The sequence below is a fragment of the Sus scrofa genome, chromosome 3, assembly GCF_000003025.6.
Source record: "Sus scrofa isolate TJ Tabasco breed Duroc chromosome 3, Sscrofa11.1, whole genome shotgun sequence".
Taxonomy (NCBI): domain Eukaryota; kingdom Metazoa; phylum Chordata; class Mammalia; order Artiodactyla; family Suidae; genus Sus; species Sus scrofa.
In genome coordinates, this window is record NC_010445.4 from 46,991,291 (window position 1) to 47,018,905 (window position 27,615).

General features: G+C 44.3%; 2 protein-coding genes across 2 annotated transcripts in view; both read left to right on the plus strand.

Annotated features, from left to right (window-relative positions):
* The window catches only part of TMEM127 (transmembrane protein 127), a 50,802-nt gene extending 24,433 nt beyond the window's left edge, over positions 1 to 26,369 (plus strand). The window contains exons 5-11 of the mRNA XM_021087100.1: positions 13,527 to 13,732; positions 14,074 to 14,123; positions 15,477 to 15,587; positions 15,667 to 15,749; positions 16,434 to 16,533; positions 23,692 to 23,776; positions 24,522 to 26,369. The gene's annotated coding sequence lies outside the window, so the exon portion shown is untranslated. The remainder of the gene's footprint in view (positions 1 to 13,526; positions 13,733 to 14,073; positions 14,124 to 15,476; positions 15,588 to 15,666; positions 15,750 to 16,433; positions 16,534 to 23,691; positions 23,777 to 24,521) is intronic.
* Positions 1,418 to 26,378, plus strand: STARD7 (StAR related lipid transfer domain containing 7). The gene is made up of 8 exons (XM_003124844.6): positions 1,418 to 2,194; positions 13,527 to 13,732; positions 14,074 to 14,123; positions 15,477 to 15,587; positions 15,667 to 15,749; positions 16,434 to 16,533; positions 23,692 to 23,776; positions 24,522 to 26,378. Exons 1-8 carry the CDS (start codon positions 1,872 to 1,874, stop codon positions 24,704 to 24,706), a joined length of 1,143 nt encoding a protein of 380 aa, XP_003124892.3. The 5' UTR covers positions 1,418 to 1,871; the 3' UTR covers positions 24,707 to 26,378.

Genomic DNA, 27,615 nt, shown 5'->3' on the forward strand with positions numbered 1-27,615 from the left:
GGCTCGGATCCCGCGTTGCTGTGACTCTGGCATAGGCTAGTGGCTTCAGCTCCGAATCGACCCCTAGCCTGGGAACCTCCATATGCCGCGGGAGCGGCCCAAGAAATAGCAAAAAGACAAAAAAAAGAAAAAGAACACACAAAATTGCTCAAAAAGGTACTTTAAGAGTAAAACTTCTAATTGCACTGCCTTGGAGTGAGCAGTCTTTCACACGAAGATATCTTTTTACAGTATTTTGTTTGTCAATAAGGTACTTAATATAAGCTTTAAGACATTAAGGAAACAGTCTCTTGTAAGGCCTTGCTATTTTTAGACATCCAGCCATTTCGTTTTAGTGAGGTTGGGCATAGAATAGCAATTTATTTATTTATTTTTGTCTTTTTGTCTTTTGTTGTTGTTGCTATTTCTTGGGCCGCTCCCGCGGCATATGGAGGCTAGGGGTTGAATCGGAGCTGTAGCCACCGGCCTACGCCAGAGCCACAGCAACGGGGGATCCGAGCCGCGTCTGCAACCTACACCACCACAGCTCACGGTGGACTCACTCACTCACTCAACGCCAGATCGTTAACCCACTGAGCAAGGGCAGGGACCGAACCCGCAACCTCATGGTTCCTAGTCGGATTCGTTAACCACTGCGCCACGACGGGAACTCCTAGAATAGCAATTTAATGCCCATAAGATCTTTTAGCCAGGTTGTTCATGGGTGGTGCAAAATAGGTTTTAGGCCACCTTTGTTGGGTCAAAGAGGGACACTTGACCAGGAGCATCTGCCCCACTTAACTCCATTCTGCTGCCCTTTATCAAAGGGCTACTGCATTTCCAGACTGCGACGGGCCACCTGCCCACGCAGCAATCTGGAAAGTGTTCTGGGTTCCCAGCATGTCACACTGGCCCACTCTCGCGTCGAGGGTTCATAGAGGGACGACTGAGTGCTCAGACTCAGACTCTGGGAGGCGGTCTCGGGGGTTCGGTCAGGTCGGGAAGAGCAGCGGGGGAGGCCCAGGAAAGGTCTCCATTCACCAAAGGCGTCTACGCCGTCCCGCTCCCGGCTTCCTAACCTGGACACCCCAATGGCCCCGCAGAGGCAATGCAGAGACCCGACCCCACCCTGGACTCAAATCAGTGAACGAGACGGTGGCTTCGGGCCGCCCAGAACAGCGGAACTAGCACCGCGCAGGGTAGTAACAGGAACCTGGCCGCGCCCCCTCGGGGGGCGGGGTCGGGTGGACAGAAGATGGCGGCGGCGGGGTCCGATGGTCAATCTCTGAGGCGCCCTTGACTAGCTCTTGCCACCGCGCCACCTACCTTGCTAGTGAGGGGTCCCGGCGCGCCCCGCGAAGGGGTGGGAAGGGGAGGTGACGAGCACTTGACTCCGCCAATCAGCACCGAGAGTCTGGGCCGCGCCCAATCAGGGCCGGGCGGTGGAGCCCGGAGAAGGTTGCAGGCTGGGGGTGCATGTGGCTGACGCGGAATGCGCGAGACCTCGCCGCCAGCCTCGCTGCTTCCCGCGCGCCTTGCACCGCGGCCTCTGGCGCCAGCCTGAAGACGCCGAGGTGGTAGGGGGCCCACAGAACTGAACTGCCGTCGCCCACCCGGGCACCAGCCCGAACTCCGGAGCGCCTCCTGCCACGGTCGCGGGCCCGCCCCCGCGGCTGGTGCGCTGACCTACTCCTCAGCGGTTTCTGCCGAGAGAGATGAACGACCTGTTAGACCGTGAGACGAGCTCGGGGCCGGCCAGTTAGGGGAACTTGGCGGAAGGTCGCTCTGCGCCCTCCCAGGCTCGTTCTTTTGCTCTGCGAGCGAGACTTCGCCTGCCTCCGGGCGCGAGGCAAGCGCAGAGGGTACAGGGGCCTGCGGGGCGCGCGGTCGGCATGTTTCCGAGGAGGCCGCCGGCCAGCCTGGCCGCCTGGCTGGTGGGCGCGGCGGCGGCCGGGCGCGCGGGGGCGCGGGGCGGGGGCCTGCTCTCCCTGCTGGCCAATCAGTGCAGCTTCGTGACGGGCCTGCGCGTGCGGCGGGCGCAGCAGATCGCGCAGCTCTACGGCCGCCTGTACTCGGAGAGCTCGCGCCGCGTCCTTCTCGGCCGCCTCTGGCGCCGGCTGCGGGGGCGCCCGGGCCATGCCTCTGCCTTGATGGCGGCGCTCGCCGGCGTGTTCGTGTGGGACGAGGAGAGGATCCAGGAGGAGGAGTTGCAGAGGTGGGCTCAGTGGCGAGGTCGTGCCTTTCCCTGGGGCGGGGCCGGTCAGGTTGGGAGGTGGGGACATTAGACCGTGGGGCCTGCCTTACCGGTTCTCCCGTGGACCCGGTGGTACTGGAAGTGACGATGCAAGTAGCTTGCTCCTATTGTAGCCGGCCTTGTTTCTTTATTGCTATGTGTTAATTTGATTTGTCGAGTTGGAAATCACGAAGTGTAAGGCGTAGTGGAAGAGGGAGACTTGGGGAAGCAAGACACTAAAATAACATTGTGAAAAATTGGTATGGAAGACATGTAGGCTACTGTTCACGAGATCTTTAACACATCTGGAAAAATGCAAATTCCAAGCAGGTTTTAATTTTGACCTAAGTGTAATAATAATTATGCAGTTTACAAATTTACTTCATTCTAAGTGAATTTCGTGAGGAAGGCTAGGAGAGCTCTTTTGTCATTGTGACTCATGTCAGAGTTATGATGCTGGAATCGATTTGGCCCTCCCCGAACGTACCTGTAGCCCAGACATTTTAACCTGGAAGAACTAGGTCAGTTTATTTGCTACTTCCAGTAGAACTCTGGGAGTACTGTTTCATTAGGCTCTGAAATCACACTGTCATCATCAAAACCTCTGAAAAGTGCAGAACCATTGATCGAATGTATTAATCGGTCATTCTGAACTGAACCTTTACAATTTTCACATAATATCATAGGGAGACCTGGCTTCGGATCTTGCTTGTCACTGTACTTTCTAACAGATATTCTTAAACTGTGCTTTTTCTATACACACACACACAAACACACACACACACCCTGCCCCCTAAACTCTGAAACTGTGATTTCAAGACCTTTCCATGCAAATCTGTTTATTCCAGCTATTTCTTCTGTTAATTCCACATTTTTGGTTAGACTAAAAGTGGAAATACTTCAGTAAAAATAGCACTGTGATCTGTTTGGAGGTGTAGCACTCAGATGCCAAGCAGCTGTTTGTGCAACACTGTTGAGTTGTAGGTAAATGCAAGTGTATCTCAAGAGCTAATGATACTTTTCCTAGCAGGAAAGATGACTGTTTTGTAAATGCAGTTTAAAATTGTAACCAGGGAATTCCAGTTGTGGCTCAGTGGCTAACGAATCTGACTCGAAACCATGGGGTTGCAGGTTCAATCACTGGGTTAAGGATCCGGCGTTGCCGTGAGCTGTGGTGTAGGTCGAAGATGTGGCTCAGATCCCGAGATGCTGTGGCTGTGGCGTAAGCCAGTGGCTACAGCTCTGATTAGACCCCCAGCCTGGGAACTTCCATATACCGCTGGTGCGGCCCTAGAAAAGACAAAATAAATAAATAAATAAAAATAAAATAGGAACTACAAACAGCCAAGCTAACAAAGCATGATAGGTGGGTTGCCTAGTTTCTGTTAGTGGTCTTTTGCTAGTTCATTTGGTCTAAAGGTGTTCTCAGGTGTGAGAAATAAAAGGATTTATGGGAAGGGAACTTTTTTGTGTGTGTGGTTTTTTTTTTTGCTATTTCTTTGGGCCGCTCCTGCGGCATATGGAGGTTCCCAGGCTAGGGGTCGAATCGGAGCTGAAGCTGCCAGCCTAGCCAGAGCCACAGCAACGCAGGATCCGAGCCACGTCTGCAACCTACACCACAGCTCACGGCAACACCAGATCCTTAACCCACTGAACAAGGGCAGGGACCGAACCCGCAACCTCATGGTTCCTAGTCGGATTCATTAACCACTGCGCCACGACGGGAACTCCGTGAAGGGAACTTTTAAATTGAGAAATTACCGGTTATTTGTTTGAATTTTCATTCTGTTTTTGACGGTGAAATACTCACACTCCATAATTGAAGCTTGAGGGGAAAATTCCCAGTTGGAGCTGTTTGGGAAAGAGGAGAAAGACTAGGAAAGGGTTCCTAGGTGCAAAACAGGGCGGATGTTTTGGGGGTAGGGGTTGAATAGTGTTGGGGCCGAGGTGGTAGATGCCATTCCTCTTCTTACTTAATGTATTTTTATGGAAGATGTGTCCTAGGGCCTCTGTTTAGTAGTAGGTCTCCCATTTGCAGGAACTGGAGGGGGAAAACAAGATAGGAGACAGATGTGGTAAACATTTGAGTCAGTAGTCACTACCGACAGTGGCAGAAAGAAATCAGACAGTTGAAATACTCTTGATTCTAATCCAACTACTGAAGCGGTGTTGTGCATTAACCCGCTTGGGAATTTCAGAAGCTTAGACACAGGCCTGTAAGAACACTTAAGGTGCCCTTTTTGCCCCTCTCAGAGCTGTTCAGTGAAGGCTCTCATTTAACACTCTGTGTCCAGTTATACTTGAATTCAGTCATACACTTAAAATTTGATCAAGTTGTCCATTTTTTAGTGTTACCTTGATAGGGAGGCAAATAATAGGCCGTTCAACTGTGTTTTGGTTGTGCAGTGATTTCTTAAGCCTTTGTTTCATAGCTTGTTATATATATATATTTTTAGGGCTGCAACTTTGGCATACAGAAGTTCCCAGGCTAGGGAGCTTCAGCTGCCAGCCTACGCCACAGCAACTTGGGATCCAAGTGAGTCTCAGGTTATGACAACACTGGATCCTTAACCCACTGATGGAGGCCAGGGATCCAGCCGGCATCCTCATGGATACTAGTTGGGTTCTTAACCCGCTGAGCCACAATGGGAACTCCAAAGCTTATATTTTATTGAATAAAATATTCCGGGTACGGGTTACCTTTTTTTTTGGCTTGGTGTTTGCTTGCTTGCTTGAATGATTGATTGATTGTCTTTTTAGGGCCACACCTGGTGGCATATGACATATGGAGGTTCAGGCTAGGGGTTGAATCAGAGTTGTAGCCACCCACCTACGCCACAGCAACACCAGATCCAAGCCATGTCTGTGACTTACACCACAGCTCACAGCAGTGACGGATCCTTAACCCATTGAGTGAGACCAGGGATCAAACCTGCGTCCTTGTGGAACTAGTCAGATTGATCTCTGCTGAGCCAGGATAGGAACTCCTATTTTTTTAAAACGCAGTGAATTTTATTACATTTATAGTTGTAATCATAACCATTTTTATAACATTTCCATTCCAAACTGGTGTTTGCTTTAAAGGAGACACTGCTGAGGTTTTCATAGCTCGCTTGGAAGATTTAGATTTTGTTGTTCCAGTGAGTTATTTGGGGTCACTTCCATAGTGGAGCAGAGTTGAGAGTGCTTCGGGACAAGTGCATTTCTTTCACTGATAATGGAAGACGAGCGTGATTGTCCGACGGCCCCTGAATCACTCCTTTGGCTCTTCTGTGCAGTTTCTGTACCAGCTTGTTCTGGTACAAACTAATTCTGATACTGCTCACTTGGTCAGGCAGTGATGAGGTGTGAGGGTCTCTCTTTGAATGTGTGCTTTTTGTTTTTTCTTATGTTAGTAGTTTCTTTTCAGAATAATAAAGGAAAAACCTTGCTTTCTATTCTCTCTCTTTTTTGGGGGGGTGCTATTTTGTAGGGCGGTACCCATAGCATATGGAGGCTCCCAGGCTAGGGGTCGAATCGCAGCTGTAGCCACCGGCTTCCGCCACAGCCACAGCAATGTGGGATCCAAGCTACATCTGCAACCTACATCACAATTCACAGCAATGTGGATCCTTAACCCACTGAGCGAGGCCAGGGATCATACCCTCTTCCTCATGGATCCTAGTCAGGTTCATTAATTGCTCAGCCATGAAGGGTACTCTTCTATTTTCTTGTACTTAAGAAATCTTAAAAAATAGGAACTCATTAATTGAGAATCAGAAAGAAAACCCGAGAAAAGAAGTAACTTATACAAAGTGACTGGCTCACTGATAGGCCAGGTATAGAAATCAGGTCTTTTAATGGTTAATCTGGTATTCTTACCACTTGGCTTCAATTAAACTATCAAACAAAATAACTTTTAATCACTATTTTTGGTCCTGGCTGGCATTCTTTGAGCTCAGGCCAACTCTTGTGGAAGAATAAATAGCTGTAATTTTTTATTAGAACGTTAAAAAAAATTTACAGGAACCAAAAGAGGAAGGAAGTTAAGAAATGTGAAAGGCCACGGGAAAATGTTCCATTAGTCTCCCACCTCTTTTTTTTTAAAAAGGTACAACTCATTGCTCTAGAAATTTTGAGTAAATAAGTGCCAGTAGTTTCATTAAGAAAAATAGCCATTTTCCCATTTTGTTTTTTTAGGGCATTCAGAATACCTAGTGTGCTATTAATTTAGATAGATGATCAACAAAAGGTCCTTTTGACTTAAAGGAACCTTTTTTTTTCCACTGTCAACTTGAGGGCATTTTACTGTTACACCTGCTTAGTCAGAACTGCATAAAAGGAGTTCCCATCGTGGCGCAGTGGTTAATGAATCCGACTAGGAACCATGAGGTTGCGGGTTCGGTCCCTGCCCTTGCTCAGTGGGTTAACGATCCGGCATTGCCGTGAGCTGTGGTGTAGGTTGCAGACGCGGCTCGGATCCCGCGTTGCTGTGGCTCTGGCGTAGGCCGGTGGCTACAGCTCTGATTCGACCCCTAGCCTGGGAACCTCCATATGCCGCGGAATCGGCCCAAGAAATAGCAACAACAACAACAGACAAAAAGACAAAAGACAAAAAAAAAAAAAAAAGAACTGCATAAAAGCTGATTTAATTTTTTTTTCTTCTTTGCTTTTTAGGGCCACACCCAAGGCCTATGGAGGTTCCCAGGCCAGGGGTCGAATTGGAGCTACAGCTGCCAGCCTACACCACAGCCACAGCAACACGGAATCCGAGCTGTGTTTGTAACCTGTACCATAGCTCACAGCAATGCCAGATCCCCAACCCACTGAGCAAGGCCAGGGATTGAATTTGCATCCTCATGGATACTTGGCGGGTTTGTTTCCGCTGCACAACAGTAACTCCCTGACTTAATTTTTTTGAGATTGTCTTCATTATTTTACAGTTAACCAGTTCGCCCAAAATTACAACAAGCTAGTTGATGTCTTATTTCTAGGTATGTCCTGTAACACTTGTACTTGAAGGTCTCTAACTTTGACAATAATTGGTAATTTGAGGAGGGGATCATTAGACAGGCAGTGTCTAAAGTGAAATTACTAACTACAGTGATGGCTTCATTTGAATAATTTTGGAACTTTATCTCAACCTCTACACTTTGGTCAGGACCCCTAGATGAGCCAAATATAATTATACTTATTTTTCTGTTTTCATGGTTTTATGCCTTCAATTTTCATAGACCTCAGTCTAGCATTTCTCAAATGTTGAAATGACTTTAGTTTTAGAGGCAGGAAAGCATTGACTATCTTTCCTTGATCCTCTTACTAATCTGCTGATTCTATTACTATTCTGGGAACAATCTCTTTTGTCCTTTCCTCCTTCTTATTACTTGTTTAAGTCTTTTAGATAGCAAGGTTTAGATAGCTATCCTGTCCAAATAGAATTTGGCACAGCAGGCTGACGAGATAGACGGTGAGAAATTTTTCCTTTCTCCACATATATGATAGTGACTGTGCAGTGGTATGCTAATGATGTCTGTCATGTCAGCATTTAGAATTCGAGACCCTCCTGAGATCCTTGAACTTGAACATAACAATCATTGACATTTTCATGGTGCACTCTGACTCCAGCATTCATATTGCGCTATTCAAAGAATGAATGTCATGCCTTGGCAAGATAGTCTTTTTTTGTAATCAGTGCCACCTCGTGACTTTTAATCATGTAGGAGAGGCTGGTTAAGCAGTGGATCAGAAGCTCTGTACCACCTTTAGTCTTAGAAGGACATTAAAAATACTGCCTGTAGTCGTATAGTTTAATTTTCTTATTGATTATGAGCCCCTAGTATATTTTTACTAAGCTGTTCCTGCCCCCTCTTCATTATGTGATAAGGATATTCAAGAGTTCTGCTTAATTTTTACTGAAGGATGCTTTACTAGTGCTGAAAAGTGCTGTAACTGCTTCCTTGTGGTGCCTGAAGTGTTCTCTGAGCAAGTCTAGCCATGCTTTACTTTTGCTTTCTCCTCTGCAAGATCTTATTGCCTACTCTGAAGTTCCTTCCCTATTTCTACATGGTTTTTGCAGTGGTGGCAGTCAATCCTGTTTTGTAACTTTTAATTCAAATTGGGACTTTTAAAAAAATGGTTAAACACTTTTCGTCAGAACATCAGTATAAATTGTACTGGTTTGGGTTCTTAGTTGCAAACAAAGAAGCTGATATTGATTACCTTAAACCAAAAAAGGAATTAATTGGAAAGGTGTTAGATTACTCAGAGCATTGACAAGACAGAGTACAGGCTGGCCAAGAGAACAGCTAAGACCTGGTAGAGGTTGTTTCCCCTAGATCAGGTGCACTGCTGGATTCTCAGCTTCCTCAGGATCACTGAGAAAGTTGAAAAGGTCCTGTGCTTTGTGTTCTTTCCTCAAGATTCATACCTCTACTAGAGCCTCTGATTAACTCACTTAAAATAGGAGCTGCTGGGGGTTGAGAGGGAGGCTGTGGCCCAACTATTTGGGAATTCCCCTCAAATAGAAAAAGATTCCAGGCAGTCAGAACGACACATGTCCCCACATACAAATATTTTCATCTAAGTCCAAAGTTTACAGTAAGAGAATTGGAATTTTAGAGCTAATGAGAAACCTTCAAGAAATGTGTCCTCAACTTTACAAGTGGAACAAGTGAGACTTTGCAGGTCAAATGACTTGAATAAGATCCCACCACTAGTTGGCAGAGCAAGGGCTAGAACAAAGATCTCACCATTGTGGTTTTTTTGTTTGTTTGTTTGTTTGTTTTTTTATCTTTTTATGGTGGCACCTGTGGCATATAGAAGTTCCTGGGCTAGGGATCGAATCCTACATCACCCCCATGGCAACACTGCATCCAAGCTGCAGCTTTCAGCAGTGCAGGATCCTTAACTCACTCAGGGCCAGGCCAGGGATCGAACCTGCATCCTCACCAAGACATTGGGTCCTTAACCCACTGAGGCACAATGAGAACTCTTTTTTTTTTCCTTTTTGGCTGCCCCACAGCATATGGAGCTCCTGGGCCGGGCGGGGGGGCGGGGCGGGGGCAGATCTTTAACCCACTGTGCCAGGCTGGGGGTCTAGTCTCTTTCCCAGCACTCCAGAGACGCTGCTGATCTTATAGCAAGCACCACAGCAGGAACTCCTACATGCACCATCTCTTTGAATTGTTCTAGACTTTTAATCTTGGGTTACCAGTATAACTTTGAATTTTTAGCTTTTAAAGTGATATACTAATGTAATCTTTCAATAAGAATTTGAATTATTGAGGCCTACTTTGATATTTATTTACTTAGTTTATTCCATTAACGTTTGTTGAGCATGTAATGTTTACTAGGCACTTGCTAGGACCTGGACATAAAAATATTGTGAGAAAAAGAATGTATGTATACTTATAACTGGGTCACTTTACAGTGGAAATTGACAAAACATTGTAAATCAACTATAATGAAAAATTTTTTTAAATATGAAAAACTGATTCTGGGCCTTTAGGGAATTCATAGTTTAGTAAGGGAGACAGATCTAAAGATAGATTAATTATAACATAATGTGATATGTTTCTGGAGAGGAATAACAATAAATACATGATTAACTCTGCCGAGGAGTTAACCTCGAACCTTGTGGCGTTTTTTGAAGGTTAAAGAGGAATGAAAAGAGCATTTCAGACAGAATGTATCAGTTGGTGTTGTCTTCAGTCTTGAATTGCAGAAGACTTATATATGACAATAGGTGGTTAGCAATCTTGCTTTCCTATCTGCTATTTGTAAGTTAAGGGGGAGAGTTCCTGTTGTGGCTTGGGTTAAGAACCTGGCCAGTATCCATGAGGATGCAGGTTCAATCCCTGGCCTTACTCAGTGGGTTAAGCATCTGGTGTTGCCACAAGCTTCAGTGTAGGTTGCAGATGAGACTTGGATCCAGCGTTGTTCTGGCTGTAGCATAGGCTGGCAGCTGCAGCCGCAGTTCTACCCCTAGCCTGGGAACCTCCATATACCACAGGTGTGGCCTTAAAAAGGAAAAGGAAAAAAAAAGAGTTAAGGGGAAAATACAAACCATGTTGTAAAAAAAATTATAAAATGTTTTAACTTTTTTTTTTTTGTCTTTTTAAGGCTATACCTGCGGCATGTGGAAGTTCCCAGGCTAGGGATTGCATTGGAGCTGTAGCTGCCAGCCTACACCACAGCTTATGGCAACACTGGATCCTTAACCCACTGAGCGAGACCAAGGATTGAACTGGCATCCTCTTGGATATTAGTTGGGTTCTTAACCCACTGAGCCACAATGGGAATTCTTATAAAATGTTTCAGATATATGAAAAGGTTTAAAGAATATCATGAATATTACAATACAGTTATATTTAAGAAGTATTGTAAATACAATAAAAGCCTCTGGACCCTTTTCCAATTGAAATATTGTCTGTTTCCCCTGATTTTCATACAATAAATATTGTATTTCATTCCCTTCTGTGTCTTTATATATATGTATACATCCCTAAATGACATACAATGCATAAAGTTTGACATATGATATTGTTTTGAATGTTTTAAAGCTTTATGCAGTCATGAACAAAATACTTAAACTGAGTTCAGCAATATATAAAAAAGATTATATATTGCAGGTCCTTGTTTATCATTTTATATATAGTAGGTTACTTTTTTTCAGATTTTTTTATTTTTTTTGCTTTTTAAGGCTGCACCTTCGGTATGTGGAAGTCCCCAGGCTAGGGGCTGAATCACAGCTACAACTGCCAGCCTGTACCACAGCCATAGTCAGTGTCGGTGACCTAAACCACATCTCACCGCAACGCCAGTTCCCTGACCCATTGAGTGAGGCCAGGCATCGAACCTGCATCCTCACGGATACTACTTGGATTTGTTTCTGTTCTGTCACAAGGGGAACTCCCAGATTCTTTTTTTCTTTATTTTATTTATTTATTTATTTTTTGGTCTTTTTAGGGCTGCACCCGTGGCATATGGAGGCTCCCAGGCTAGGGGTAGAACTGGAGCTGTAACCACTGGCCCAAGCCACAGCCATAGCAGTGCCATATCTGAGCCGCATCTGTGACCTACACCACAGCTCACGGCAACACCGGATCCTTAACCTATTGAGCGAGACCAGGGATCAAACCTGTGTCCTCATGGATACTAGTCAGATTCGTTTCCGCTGAGCCGTAACAGGAATTCCTAAATTGTGTTTTTGACAGGAAACTTGGGAGTTCACATTGTGGTGCATTGGAAACGAATCCGACTAGGAACCATGAGGTTTCGGGTTCAATCCCTGGCCTTGCTCAGTGGGTTAAGGATCTGGCGTTGCTGTGAGCTGGGGTGTAGGTCGAAGATGCAGCTCAGATTCCTAGTTGCGTGGTTGTGGTGTAGGCCGGCCGCTACAGCTCCAATTAGACCCCTAGCTTGGGAATCTCCATATGCCATGGGTGCGGGCCTGAAAAGACAAAAAGAAACTTGTGTTCAGAATGTATAAAGAACTATGAAAATTTGACAGTAAAGACAACCTAGGTGTTCCCTGGTGGCTTAGGGGGTTAAAGATCTGGCATTGTCACTGCTGTGGCACAGGTTTGATCCCTGGCCCTGGAACTAACGCATGCTGTAGGTAAGTCCCCCCCCCAAAAAAAGAAAAAGACAATGCAATTTTAAAATAGACAAAGATTTTGATCTTTCTCCAAAGAAGATATTCAGATGGCTCATAAGTACATGAAAATATGCTCAACATCATCATTAACAGATTACAAATGGAAAACTACAGTAAGATACCACTTCATACCCACTAGGGTTGCTAGAATCAAAAAGATGGACAGTAGGGAGTTCCCGTTGTGGCTCAGTGGTTAATGAATCCGACTAGGAACCATGAGGTTGCAGGTTCAATCCTTGGCCTCCCTCAGTGGGTTAAGGATCCGGCGTTGCCGTGAGCTGTGGTGTAGGTTGCAGACGTGGCTTGGATCCCGAGTTGCTGTGGCTCTGGAGTAGGCCGGTGGCTACAGCTCCGATTCAACCCCTAGCCTGGGAACCTCCATATGCCACAGGAGTGGCCCTCAAAAAAAAAAAAAAAAAAAAGAAAGACAGTAACAAATGTTGGCAAAGATGTGAATTGGAATGCTCATACATAGGTGGTGTGAATATAAAATTGAACAGCTGCTTTGCAAAATAATTTGGCACTTCCTCAAAAAGTTAAACATAAAGTTACTGTAACCCAGCAAATCCATCCCTAGGAATCTACCCAAGAAAACTGAATGCTATATAAAACTTGTATGCAAATATTCATAGTAGCCAAGAAATGAAAATCACCTAAATGTTCCATCACCTGATGACTGGATAAACAAAATGTGGTATATCCATACAATGGAATGTTATTCACTCATAAAAGGAATAAAGTACAGCCTGAATGAACCTTGTAAATATGCTAAGTGAAAAAAGCCAGACCCAAGAGACAGTATGTTGTGAGATGCCATTTATATGAAATGTCCATAGTAGGCACGCTCACAGATGCGTGGTTGTTGGGGCCTATGGGGAATAACTGATGGGCATAGGTTTCTTTGGGGGAATGATGACCGTGTTCATAATGGAATTAGTGGTAATGATCTTAAGACCTTAGGACTATACTAAAAAGTACTCATTTGTGTATAATGAAAGGATGATTCTTGTGGTATGTGAGTTATCTCTCTTTAAAAGGGGAGGAAAAATATATAAATACTCTTAATGTGGTAGAAAGACAACCCAACCAAAAAATGGAAAGAGAGTTCCCGCTGTGGCACACTGGAAATGAATCCAACTAGTATCCATGAGGATGGGGGTTCCATCCCCGGCCTCGCTCAGTGGGTGAGGAAACTGGCATTGCCATACACTGTGATGTAGGTTGAAGATGTGGCTTGGATCCCGCATTGCTGTGGCTGTGGCTCTGATTCAACCCCCTCACCTGGGAACTTCCATATATTTCAGGTGCAGCCCTAAAAAGCAAAGCAAAAAAAAAAAAGACAAAAGATACCATAGTCCATAAATTATAATAGTTAACATTTGGGGGCAAATTATATGCCAGGTACTAAGCACTTTACATGTAAATTTATTTAATTTTTTATAATCAACTTTGAAGTAGGTACTAATGTTTTCCCCATTTTACAGATAAGGAAATAGGAGTTGGTTATGTAATTTAGTATTCTAGTTGATGCATGTTGGACTGGATTCGAATTCAGGAACTCATTTTTATTCACTTTATAGTATTTTAAACCCACACTGTTGTGTACAAGTCTTTGTGTGGACATTTCATTTCACACGGCTGACTCCACCCACCACACCATGCTTTCCTTCTTTCCAGATCCATTGATGAGATGAAACGGTTGGAGGAAATGTCTATGTTTCAGACCTCTGGAGTTGAACGCCCCCCTCCGGAACCAAAATCCCAAACAGAAGGAAATGAAGATTCAGGAGGCAAAGAGCAACCATGGGAGATGGTGATGGATAAGAAACACTTCAAGCTGTGGCGGCGCCCCATTACAGGCACCCACCTTTACCAGTACAGAGGTGAGCCCAGCTTGGCTGCCTGCAGGTGTGGTGTGTTCCATGCCTAACAGGAGCACAACGCTCTGTTCCCATACTCCGTAAACTCTTCTATTTTGGTCGTTTCTCCAGAAATCTGTCCTAGTTTACCGTTTGTTGTTTTTCCTCTCCAGGATGACAAATGTCTTTGTTATACTTTGCTATTGCTTGTCTGTGTCCTACTTTGCTGCCCCAGTATGACTTGTAGTTTCTGAATCTTTAAGGTCTATCAGAACTCTCTAACTGAAATGAAGTTAAGTGATAGGAATAGAGTGAGTGAGGGCAGTATGGCAAATCTCTCTTATTCTTCTTTCCTGTCATTCTAGTTTTTGGAACCTACACAGATGTGACACCCCGGCAGTTCTTCAATGTTCAGGTGAGTCCATTTTTCTTCCCAGATTTGAAGTCACTAAGCCTAGAAGTCCATCTGCCATTGTTCACATAACTAATATCTCTGACCAATATATCAGAAGACATTGACTTTAGTACCTCCATCCCTCATTCCCTGTATCCCTCATTTCACTGCACAGAGCCTCTGGGTAAACTTTGAACTTATGGTTTGCCCAGTGTGGATGAGCTTGTTCTCCCTCTACAGGGCTAGTGGGAAGATCAAGCAGAGAATGGATTTGAGTGCTTTAATGCATTTTTTATGGCTTTATAGCTTGTTTGTTTTTCCTAAACAATTTGAGGCTAAGTTACATACCCTTTATTCCAAAATCCTTCAGTGTGTATTTCCTAAAACTAGACATACTCTCTCACTAGCCACGGTGCCATTATCAAAGTCAGTAAATTGAACACTGATACAACACTTAAAAGAGTCTTTGTATTCCAGTTTTCTCTCTTGGCCCAAAAATGTCCTTTGTGGCATTTTCCCCTTCAGTACAGAGGCAGTCAGGATTTAGTTTTCTGGCCCTTGTCCACAGTGAAGATGTCAACACCCACTACTAATACAGAAGTGAACACTTGCCCCTAAGCACTGAATTTTGTCAGTCTGTTTTGAATTTTTATTGGTTCAGATGTGTATGATATGTGTCTTATTTTGAAATTCCTTAGTTACTAGGGAATCTAACTGTAAATTTAAAAAATTAAAAAAAATACGCTGCTGGCATTTGTGTGAGGTGTCTGCTCATACTTTTGGACTTTTTGTCTATTTAGAACTTTGTAGAATTATTTCACCCTTACATATTTATATCGTCATCTGCTGTATTTTCCCCGAACATTCTACTACACTATTTTTTTTTTTTTTTTTGGTCTTTTTGCCATTTCTTGGGCTGCTCCCACGGCATGTGGAGATTCCCAGGCTAGGGGTCGAATCGGAGCTGTAGCTGCCGGCCTACACCAGAGCCACAGCAACTTGGGATCCAAACCGCGTCTGCAACCTACACCACAGCTCACGGCAACGCCAGATCGTCAATCCCACTGAGCAAGGCCAGGGATCGAACCCGCAACCTCATGGTTCCTAGTCGGATTCGTTAACCACTGCGCCACGACAGGAACTCCTATACTATTTTTTTCTTACACTTTTCTTTGGATTGTCTTTTTCTTGTTAAGATTCACTTTCAAGATAATGGTAAGGGCTTTTAAGAGATTCATCTGTAGTAAACACTGCCTTTTAGGTCAGATCCCTGTTTCAGAAGGTCCTTGGTTCAGAGGCCCAAGCATCTGGAAAAGTCTTCTGCAGCTTTGTTTTGGGTCTGTTGGGTCTTTATAGTCTTTTCTCTTTCCACAGCTGGATACAGAGTATAGAAAAAAGTGGGACGCCCTGGTGATCAAGCTGGAAGTGATAGAGAGGGATGTGGTTAGTGGTTCTGAGGTCCTTCACTGGGTGACCCATTTTCCTGTGAGTATTTTCACTTCTGGTTTTGCTTTATCACGTCCCTGTGAGGCAGAGCACTAATCCTGTCCCTCCTTTTCTTTAGTATCCAATGTACTCACGGGATTATGTGTATGTTCGGCGCTACAGCGTGGATCAAGAAAACAATGTGATGGTGTTGGTGTCACGGTATGTATGGTGATCTGTGGCTCCTGCCAAGTCTCTTTACCTACACCCTTTGTCCATATATGTCTGGAGGGAGTTTGTCTGCCTAATGAGTGAAGCCGGGACCCTGTGTATCCCAGTTGGAATTGGTGACTGCCTAAAAGGATTTGAAGGGATATAAGCTTTTCATTAAATGAATCCTTTAGTTACTTAATGTTATCATTAAAAGAAGAAATGCTGTAGTTCTTATTGTGGCTCACTGGGGTACAAACCCAACTAGTATCCATAGAGATGCAGGTTTGATCCCTCGCCTCGCTCAGTGGGTTAAGGATCTGGTGTTGCCATGAGCTTCAGTGTAGGTTGCAGACACGGCTTGGATCTTGCACTGCTGTGGCTGTGGTGTAGGCCGGCAGCTGCAGCTCTGATTCAACTCCCAGCGTGGGAACTTCCATACTGCAGGTGTGGCCCTAAAAAGAAAAAGTAAAAAATGCCTTCTTCAATACTAAGTCTAGTGGGAGTCAGGAATCACCAAATTAACTCACTTGGTTTTTACAACCTAGTTTATATTCATTCTTCTTGTTGACTTTACTGTTTTATTTTTAAAATTAGAACCAGCCTTTTAGATTTTCCTCTTAACTTTAGCTCTAGCTCCCATGCTCTTCTGCATGGGGAGAGTCCTAAGAGTTTCCTTCACTTCTCTCCTTCCAGGGCCGTGGAGCACCCTAGTGTGCCAGAGTCCCCAGAATTTGTAAGAGTCAGGTCGTATGAATCCCAAATGGTTATCCGTCCCCACAAGTCATTTGACGAGGTGAGTTCTACATCATCCAAGAGGTGACTTTTGTCAAGGAACGCCTTTTATCTGAACTGGGCCGTGCATGGGTTGCTGGAGTGCAGTGGTTCTCAAGCCTGACACACATCAGAGTCCCCTGGAGTTTATTAAGACAGAGCTGGTCTGTGGCCTGAGAATTTGCATTTTTTTAAGAAGTTCCCAGGTGAGGCTGACGCTGCTGGTCTGAGAACCACACCTTCCAGGTGTACCTGGAAGACACAAGACAAAGTGGTGCTGGCCCACTGGCTCCTATTATCTGAGGGTTGGTTATGAGAAGATGGTGGCCCCTGACTCATCAGCCGGCCCTGAGCCCTGTTCTTGAGAAACCAGAACAAGCACCTTTTCCATCAAAATTTCACCACAGTGGGCAGAACACTTAATACCTTTCTGGACTCCTGTTTCCTTGTCTGTAAAACGAGAGAGTACTGCTCTCTGCCTTCTTTGAAATTTTATGATCTTTCTTTGAAAAGGCTGGTTTTTTTTTTTTTTTTTTCAACTTAGTGTGGTGTTTAATGTTTGATTTTTTTTTAGCCAGATCTCTATTGAATATACATGTTGATTACAGTGGTTGCCATTTTTAGTTTTCTTTCACTTTATTTTAAAAAACTTTTTTTGGTAGCTCAACTAATCCTTGGACAGAGCTTCCTTGCCTGCCCGCTTGAATCTCTCATAAGCATCCTATCTTAATAAATCTGTTTCTTGCCTATCAAAAAAATTTTTTTTAATTATAGTTGATGTGCAGTGTTCTGGCAATTTCTGCTGTACAGCAGAGTGACCTAGTTACACACATATATACATTCTTTTTCTTGTATTTTCCATCATGTTCTACCACAAATGATTGGATAGTTACCTGCTATATACAGCAGGACCTCATTGCTTATCCATTCTAAATGTAATAATAGTTTGTATCTAACAACCCCAAACTCCCAGTCTATCTCATTCCCCCTCCCCCTTGACAATCACAAGTCTGTTCTCTATGTCTGTGAGTCTGTTTCTGTTCTGTATATAGGTTCATCTGTGCTATATTTTAGAGTCCACAGATAAGTGCTATCATATGGTATTTGTCTTTCTCTTTCTGACATAGTATGAGAATCTCTAGTTCCAACCATGTTGGTGCAAATTGTGTTCTTTTTATGGCTGAGAGGTATTCCGTTGTATACATGTGCGACATCTCAATCCATTCATCTGTCAGTGAACATTTAGGTTGTTTCCATGTCTTGGCTATTGTGGATAGTGCTGCAATGAACATAGGGGTGCGTGTATCTTTTTGAATGTTTTTCCCAGATACATGCCCAGGAGTGGGATTGCTGGGTCATATGGTAGTTCTCTATTTAGTTTTCCGAGGAACCTCCATACTGTTTTCCATAATGGTTGTACCAGTTTATATTCCCACCAACAATGTAGCAGGATTCCCCTGTTTTACTTTTTAATGGCTTTGTTTCTCCCCATCACTTTTGTTCATTTTTAGAACTATATGACTGTGTTCTCTTAGCATGGTTTTGCTGTTTTCAGCAAGCTATTTTATTTATACCACATAAAGTAGGACTTTATGACAGAAACAGTGGTTTGCCTCAATAAGTGTGTTGTTTCTTGTTTTCCTGGAAGATCTACGTGTTTACTTCTGTACCATTTTTAGAGAGGTATTTCTCAAACCATGGATTGCTACCCATTAGTGGAAGACAACATTAAAGTAGTACTTAAAGAGAAAAGGAATAAATGGAATAGAAACTGAATGTAAGCATATTTCATGAAACTGGTTTGGTTATATATATATATGAATGTGTGTATGAGAGAGAATGAAAGAGAGGAAGAGGCGTTCCCTCCTGGCTCAGCAGGTTAAGGATCCAGCGTTGTCACTGCAGTGGCTCAGGTTCAACCCCTGGCCTAGGAACTTTCACATGCTGTGGTGCAGCCAGAAAAAAAAAGAGAGAACTGGGTTGCAGTGTAAAAAGGATCATTTACAGTGTGTTGTAAATACAGTTAAAAATGTTTGAAAGTCCTTGCTTTAGAAGCTAGAACAAGAAGGCTGCTGTTGGATGGAGTTCCCTGGTGACTCAGCAGGTTAAGGATCTGGCATCGTCACTGCAGTGGCTTGGGTCAGTGGCTGTAGCTTGGGTTCAGTCCCTGGCCCAGGAACTTCTGCATGCCATGGGCGTGGCCAAAAAAAAATAATAAAGGCAGTAGAATAGTATAATGAACACTTTGTATCCATCCCCAGCTCTGAAAATGGTCAAACTCATGGCCAGCTTGTTTTATCTGTGCTCTTTCCCATTTCCTTCTCACTCTCTGGGTTATTTTGAAGCAGGTTCTAGTTTTGCTATAGAAGAATCCAATAGATATTTCAGTATTTATCTCATACAGAAAAGATTTTTGAAAACATTATATCATATTCCCAAATATCTGTAGTGTTCATATTTCCTGATCATCCCTGAATTTTTGGGTAGGTGGCTTATTTGAATAAGGATCCAAATAAGATCCAGACATTGAAATGTGTTCACACTGTAGCTTTGAAATGTAGCTTGTATCTATCTCTTGCCTTCTCCCTCCTTTCTTCCTTTTTCTCAGTTGCAATTGTATCTATTGAAGGAGGGGCTTCTTTGTTCTGGATCTTGCTGGTTGTATCCATGTTGTGTTAATTTAACATGTTTCTTTGTCCCCTGTGTTTCCTGTATATGAGTACTTAGATCTAGAGGCTTGAACAAATTCAGGTAGTTTGTCTGGGCAAGACCATTTATTAGAAGGCAGGTGGTGTCTGATTGTCCTTTGTGAATTTCGAAGTGATCATTTTTGCTCGGATCCACTAATTCTTTTTTCTTTTTTTCTTTTTTTTTTTTTTTTTTTGGCTTTTTGCCTTTTCTAGGGCTGCTCCCACGGCATATGGAGGTTCCCAGGCTAGGGGTCTATAGCTGCCGGCCTACAACACAGCCACAGCAACTCGGGATCCGAGCCGCGTCTGCAGCCTACACCACAGCTCACAGCAATGCTGGATCCTTAACCCACTGAGCGAGGCCAGGGATCGAACCCGAAACCTCATTGTTCCTAGTTGGATTCATTAACCACTGAGCCATGACGGGAGCTCCCAGATCCACTATTTCATTAGAGGTTACAAAATGCTAATGGTGTGATTCCTTTATTCTTTCTTCATTTATTTCCTTTTATGAGGTGAAATACCTTAGAGAAAATTTCCTCATTAACTATTTGGTTTCCTATAGTTCACAGAGGAAGGAGGGTAAATAAGAGAAATATTTGTTTCCTTCATTTGCTAGTTTTTAAAATAATGAATAGTGATCATTCAAAGGTAAAGTTTTTGGGTTTTTTTTTTTTTTTTTAAGAAATGCAATTAGAAATTCACAAATTTAAACATATTTGATTGGTCTGATCTATTATAATTAATCTTACTGATGCCGAAATTGTCCCATTATTGGTCATTAAGAGCCTCTTATTGGCTGGATTCCTTTTGACTTAACCTCAGGAACTTGTCTGCTTTCTGGTGTTATAAGATGGTCCAGGTTCATCTTGTATAGTTTTAGGTGTATAACCCGGAAATGAACATTTCTTTCTTTCTTTCTTTCTTTTTTTTTTTTTGTCTTTTCTATGGCTGCACTCGCGGCATATGGAGGTTCCCAGGCTAGAGGTCGAATTGGAGCTGTAGCTGCCGGCCTATGCCACAGCCACAGCCAAGTGGGATCCGAGCCGCGTCTGTGACCTACACCACAGCTCACAGCAATGTCAGATCCTTAACCCACTGAGCAAGGCCAGGGATTGAACCTGCAACCTCATGGTTCCTAGTTGGATTTGTTAACCACTGAGCCGTGATGGGAACTCCTGGAAATGAGCATTTCTTCTGGGAGCTCTAGTTCCCTTTAAGGACACTTCATTTAAATACCGCAGTTTGGCTTCTAGTTCTCATAGCTCCAGGCCTGCTCATTGTTTATAGGTCTTTTCAAAAGATAGAATTAAGTAATAAGTTTTGTTTGTTTACTTGGAAGGTACTTCTTATTGCCCTCCATCATGCTCCATCACAAGTGACTGGATATAGTTCCCCTGTGCTATTCAGCAGGATCTCATTGCTTATCCACTCTAAATGCAATAGTTTGCATCTACAGACCCCAAACTCCCAGTCTATCCCACTCCCTCCCACTCTCCTTTGGCAACTACGAGTCTGTTCTACAAGTCCGTGAGTTTCATTTCTGTAGATAGGTTCATTTGTGCCATATATTAGATTCTAAATATAAGTGATAGCATATGGCATCTGTCTTTTTTTCTTGCCTTTCTTAGTTTGAGAATCTCTCGTTGTATCCATATTGCTGCAAATGGCATTATTTTGTTCTTTTTATGCCTGAGTAGTATTCCATTGTGTATATACACCACATCTTCTTAATCTGTTCATCTGTTGATGGACATTTAGGTCGTTTCCATGTCTTGGCTATTGTGAATAGTGCTGCAGTGAATATAGGGGTGTGTGTATCTTTTCAAATGAAAGTTTTGTCCAGATATATGCTCAGGAGCGAGATTGCTGGATCATATGGTAATTCTCTATTTAGTTTTCTGAGGAACCTCCATACTGTTTTCCATAGTGGTTGTACCAGTTTACATTCCCACCAGCAGTGAAGGAGGGTTCCCTTTTCTTCACACCCTTTCCAGTGTTTGTTATTGGTAGACTTATTAATTATAGCCATCCTGACCAGTGTAAGGTGGTACCTCATTGTAGTTTTGATTTGCATTTCTCTAATAATTGGCAGTGTTGAGCATTTTTTCATGTGCCTGTTGGCCATCCATATGTCTTCTTTGGAGAAATGTCTATTCAGGTCTTCTACCTATTTTTTAATTGGGTTATTTGGTTTTTTGCTGTTGAGTTGTATGGGTTGTTTGTATATTTTGGAGATTAAGTCCTTGTCAGTTGCATCGTTTGTAACTATTTTCTCCCATTCCATAGGTTGTCTTTTTTTTTTTTTTTTTATGGTTTCCTTTGTTGTGCAAGAGCTTATAAGTTTGATTACATCCTATTGGTTTATTTTAGTTTTTATTTCTATTGCCTTGAGTGACTGACCTAAGAAAACGTTTGTACAGTTGATGTCAGAGAATGTTTTGCCTATGTTCTCTTCTAGAAGTTTTATGGTGTCATGTCTTAGGTTTAAATCTTTAAGCATTTTGAGTTTATTTTTGTGCATAGTGTGGGGGTAATAGTGAGTTTTAAAGTCACTTGAAACGAGTCCTCTCTTTGAGGTTTTTCCTACCAACTCAGTTCATAGTTAGATTCCTTGCCTTCCATTTTATTTTGACTTTTAGATACTGCTTTTTAATATAATTGTTTTATTAAGTAATAAAAAAAATTGGGAATTTCCTGTTGTAGCTTAGCGGTCACGAGCCTGACTGATATCCATGAGGATGCGGGTTCAATCTCAGGCCTCACTCATTGGGTTAAGGATCTGACGTTGCTGTGAGTTATGGTGTAGGTCACAGACCTGGCGTGGCCGTGGCTGTGGTGTAGGCCTGCAGCTGTGGCTCCAGTTCAACCCCTTGCCTAGGAACTTCAATATGCCACAAATGTGACCCTAAAAAGCAAAAAAAAAAAAAAAAAAAAAAAAATTGTTTCCAAACTCAAATTTGTAAAATAAGAAATAGAGTAATTCAGCTTATATCCCTGTTCCTTCTGCATAGTTCCTTCCTATAGGTAACCATTCTTTTCAGGTTTGGCTTCCTTTTTTCAGTATGAACAGTAGTGGGTGAGAACCCAGGCCTTTTTGACTTCCCAGTCCACATGTTTTATAGGAAGAATGAAGTCTTTGACATGCACCAGCTCATTTAGGTTTACAGCCAGCCTTTCTGGTCAGTGCTGTTATGTTCCCATCGTGCAGGCTTTACCTCTCCTTCCTCTTTGCTTCTGTGGTATTCAATCTATAGCTCTATTATGGCACCTATTATCCTATTACTTGGAAACTCCTGAGGGCAAGGACTAGCATGTTTTTATTTCCTGTCTGGTGCATAGCACTGTACCAGACATGTAGCAGACATTGAGATGTATGTTGAATAAATGAATAAAAGACTGAACATCTCAACCGGGGAATAAAGATGGACTTTGGTGTAAAGGCATGGGAGTTTAGAGTCCTAGTGCTGCCACCTGCAGTTACAGCCAGTCTGCTTTAAAAAGTGCAGACTGAAAAGTGGAGCATAATTGGCTCAGACTTCTCCTGGGATCAGGGCACATGTAAATCTCTTTAATTCCTGCCCTTCACCGAGCCAGAGAGAGTGGGTGCTTGCGCCCGGTGGTCAGAAATCTGGGTTCATCTTGGCTGTTGTTGAGTATGGGGGTGCTCATGGGCAGTAGTCTCTTAACCTCCTCGTGCTCCATCTCCCCGTCTGTAAGATGGGGGATAACAGTGCCTACGTCATAGGATTGTTGTGAGGAACTGGCACAGTTCCTGACACATGGTTAAGCACCATGTAAATATTTGCTGTGAGTAGTAATAGTAGTAGAGTTAATATCATTTTGGTAAAGATTAAGCTATTTAAACATTGGGGTCCTCAGGACCACCCCTGCATTCAAAGATTCACTAGAAGGACCCCAAGGACTCGGCTTATAGTTGTCCTCATGGGAAGATTTACTGCAGTGATGTAAGGATGCTCAGCTGTTCAAAAGAGGAAGACACGGGCAGATCTGGACGCTTCCTCCTGCTCTCCTGCCCGCGAGGGCTCATAGAGCACAGCCCCTTCCACACACACACAGCTGTAAAACACAGCAACATGTGTGTGATGTTTCTGCCTGGGGAAGCCCATCGGAGATTCGGGGCCCAAGATTTGCACTGGTGGCTGGTCACACAGGCACCTACTGCTTAGCACATCCTAAGATCCCTGCCCCTATCAGGAGGAAAGCAGGTGCTTGGCGTGAAGCGTGTTGTTTGCACAGACACAGGGAGCCACCCCTAGCACTTAACTCTTGACCGTGGACAGTCGGAGCCTAGTTCTTGGCCCCCAGCCAGAGCCAACCTCTCGGGTCTTATTAACTCTTTTCTGCTCAGGGTGAAGAAATGCCATTCTCTGCCCAGAATCAGACCGTGTTTATTCTGTGGTACTGGATATGGAGGCAGGGTGCGGGCTGATTCAGTGCTTTTCATCTTTGCTGTTTTTCTTTTCCAGAATGGCTTTGACTACCTGCTGACGTACAGTGACAATCCCCAGACTGTGTTTCCTCGCTACTGCGTTAGTTGGATGGTTTCCAGTGGTGAGTGGGTACTTGCGTATAAGTACAGGGCCTGGGCTGAGCATTTTTTTTCTCTAGATTTTTAGTGGCATCAAAGAGATTAGTACTTGTCTCTCTGGAGCCTTTTCGAGAACATTCTTAAATGCCATTTTGAAGATATCAAAGCTTCCAGCTGCAGTTTGGACGGATGAGATTTCTGGAGTCCCAAAAAAGAACTTGTGCCCAGAGGGAAGTTGAACAATATTTGCTTAATGCCATCAGTATGGACTGTGTGCACTGATACATTTAATTTTTTTATTAGATGTGTTGGAAGCCACAAAACCTAGCACAGAAAATGTGGTTATAGGATAGTCACCTGGAGAAGGGCCCCCCCGCCCTTGTTACTTACAGAGGCCGCACCTCCCTGCCATCACTGCCCCTCTCCCTTCTAGTCTCTCGACTTAAAAGCAGCCTCGTGATTTTCTTCTCTCTGGTTCCCTCTGGGGGAGAATGGAGAGGAGCTTCGTTGTTTCTGTTTGACATCCTCTGACAGAATTGGCAGATACTTAGGCTGTGCCACTGATGATCAGTCATATTTTAATCACTTAAAAGAGAGCCTTTGGGACTCATGTGGCCTGATCAGAACCCCTGGTTGTCTGTCAGTCAGGTGGTGATCTCTGTAAGGAGGCCCTGGCTCCCAATGAGGAAAGGTACCTAGGCCCTTCTAATTTGGCACCCACTGCTGGTTTGTGTGTTGTCCTACCCAGACTACCTTCTCTCCCGACAGGCATGCCAGATTTCCTGGAGAAGCTGCACATGGCCACTCTGAAAGCCAAGAACATGGAGATCAAAGTGAAGGACTATATCTCGTCTAAGCCTATGGAAGTGGGGAGTGAAGCCAAGGCCACGGCCCCATCTTCCGAGCGGAAGAGTGAGGGTAGCTGCGGCCCTGCCCGGATCGAGTATGCTTGAAGACCTTTGGGATAAGGAGGGACAGGCTGCTTCCAGCCCGGGCTCTTATCACTCCGCTGCAGAATGGGGCGTGTATTAGAAGGTGTCTGCTGTAACCACCAGTGCAAGATAATTCAGTACTTGTGTCCGGTCTCATTCAGAGCCCTGCTGCTCTTTATCAAAGCAGGAGGAGGAGGAGGCATCTGGGGGGACATTGTCATGTTCTCAGGCCAAGCATTTTGATTTGCTTGTTTCACTGAGCAAATCTGGAACCAGCCGCTCACCTCAGGCCAGAGGGGACAACCTCTTTTGCTTCCCTGAGCGGTGTCCTCTGCCCACATTCCATTCTCAGCCTCAGTTCTGCAGCACTTTGGGTTTCCTTCAGTTCTGGAGGACCAACTGGACGGTCGAGTCCCAGCGGGGGTCATGGGAGCGCTCTTGGTCGGAGTCCTGATCTTGAGCGGGTGTGAACTGTTGCTTGGCAGTGCAAGTGCCTTGTCCTCACCTCGCTCCCATCTCTAGGGACATAGAGTTTGTACCAAGAACTGTCTCTCTTTGCCTCCCATTCACACTGCGTTGACTCACCCACCCAAAGCAGTTTCCTTTCAATTGGCCAGTTCTTCTGTATTCATGTGCTCTATTAATTCAGGTTTATGCCTCCTTCTGTAGCCCATTTACCAAGAACATGGGGAAATTAATCCTTTTAGACAGGAAATCTCTGTATCATCAGTGTTTTTGATAAGAGTCAGTGGAGATGCTCAAAACATAACACTTTGGCTCGGGGGTTCTTTTGTTTGTTTTTTTAACCTTTGTGTTAAAAGATGGGAATTGGGGAGTTGAATAGGATTTTTCCATAGTCCGACTGTATAGCAAACACTGTCTTGATTCAGGCATTAGTTTTCACACTTCAGGTCTGACTGAGTGCTGAGGACATGTCCCTCTTGGAAGGCTGACGGCCGAACAGTGGGGACTGCTCCCTTGGAGCCCTCAAAGCTGTAGATAAGCTGTGTGAATGGACAGATGTAATCTTGTCCCGGATGCTAATATAAGGGGATGTGGTTTATATGACCCTCTTATTCCTCTGAGAAGTTTTTCTTCCTATTCTGAGTCAAAAGCAGACCACACTGTTCAGATCAAGTCACAATTAGATGGGATCCGTTTGGTCTGGCTGATCTGGCTTACGGCCATGCTGCAGTCTGACTGGAGAATCGGCAACAGGTTTCAAACCCTCTTCCCTCCTTTTTTTTCTTAGAATTTGAATGACCAGATTCTCCCCACCCCTTTTGTGTTGTTGAAGAGGAGAACTAAACCTGAGACTAACTTTAATAAAGCCCCTTGACCTTTTTGTCGTGTAAGTTTTGTGCCAGGGAAGGCCCTGTCCCAGTGGTTCTTACCTTCTCTGCATCGTTGGCAGAGCAGAGGGATGCATTCTTTTCATTTCTCTCCTCACTTCCAGGACCTGCCAGAAGCAGGGAAGAGCCCCTGGGTTATGTCTGAACTTAGCTTCCAGCATGTGGGTGGTGTGAGTGCACAGGGGTTCAGGGGCTGGATGTTGCTCACATTGTGCTTTTGGGCATTTTGACTCTGCACTTGGGACTGTACAGTTACTCATGTCATTGTAATGATTTCACTCCTGACTGTGACATTTTTATCAAATGTGTGAATAAATACGTAAGGATTGGGATGAAAGAGTGTGTCTTTGGACAGATGTTGGTGGGGAAATCTTGTGTATTGGGCTTATCATTCCTTTCTGATCATAAAGTTGAAAAGAAGTATGTTCTGCTCATAGAGTTGGCCCTGGAAGCAGCAGGGCTTGGTCTTTCTTGGTAACTGACAAACTGCTTACCAACCACTTGGTTTAAACCATGACCCCTTTCCAGGTGACCAGTTTGGCAACTGAAAACAAACCACCTATTTCTACTTTCTCATCTGGATCTACTAGTATCTCATACCTTTCATTTTAAGAGAAGAATCAGGAGTTCCAGTCGTGGCCTAACGGGTTAAGAACCCAACTGGTTTCTGTGAGCATGTGGGTTCCATCCCTGGCTTCGCCTAGTGGGTTAAGGATCTGAGGTTGCCTCAAGCTCTGGCATAAGTCACAGATGTGGCTTGGATCTGGCGTTGCTATTGCTATGGTGTAGGCCAGAAGCTGCAGCTGCAATTCAGCCCCCTAGCCTGGGAACTTCCATATGCCGCAGGTGTGGCCCTAAAAAGGAAATAATAAAAGAAGGATTGGTGGAGTTACTGCTTTGGTGCAATGGAATCAGTGGTGTCTCTGGAGTGCCAGGACTCGGGTTTGATCCCTGGCCCAGTGTGGTGGGTTAAGGATCTGGCATTGTTGCAGCAGCTGTGGCGTGGGTTTCAACTGTGGATTGGTTCTGATCTCTGGCCCAGGAACTCCATATGCTGCTGGGTGGCCAAAAAAGAAGAAAAGAAAAGGATCAGCTTGGAGGAGACAGCGTTAGAGCTTTGTTGATAGTATAACTTGGGCGGGAGTGAGGAAGGAGGGGACTCTGGCACGATGGGGTGCACTTCAGGACCCCAGCTGGAGAGAAGGTGATGAGCTCAGAACCACCACAGGGGGGTAGTCAGAGCACACAGGCACCTCTGCTGGAGTGCGGATTGTGCACACAAGGTAATTCGATACCTTAGAGACACTTTGCACATAACATGGATTTTAAGTTTGTGGTTTTTCCTGTGGGAGACAGCGAGGGGAACACAGATGCATACCCAAACTACAGAGCTCTTTCCTCACTGGAAAGGCATCTCTGCTGGCGGGCAGCTTATCAGGTTGTACACCTGTCTGTCTCACGGACGTCTGGAGAGCTGGTGGTTCTGGCCTTCACCTGCTGCTCGTGGAGGCCCCTGCGTAGCTCCCCGCCATTCTCCAGGGTCTGTGTGAACACTTCTGTGGAGAAGCTCTGAGTTGT

Bases quoted from the DNA above. Each gene is read 5' to 3' on its own strand.
- STARD7 (XM_003124844.6), top strand. From the start codon at position 1,872: ATGTTTCCGAGGAGGCCGCCGGCCAGCCTGGCCGCCTGGCTGGTGGGC. The intron at 13,733-14,073 runs GTGAGCCCAGCT...CTGTCATTCTAG, and splicing joins CCACCTTTACCAGTACAGAG to TTTTTGGAACCTACACAGAT. The intron at 23,777-24,521 runs GTGAGTGGGTAC...CTCTCCCGACAG, and splicing joins TAGTTGGATGGTTTCCAGTG to GCATGCCAGATTTCCTGGAG.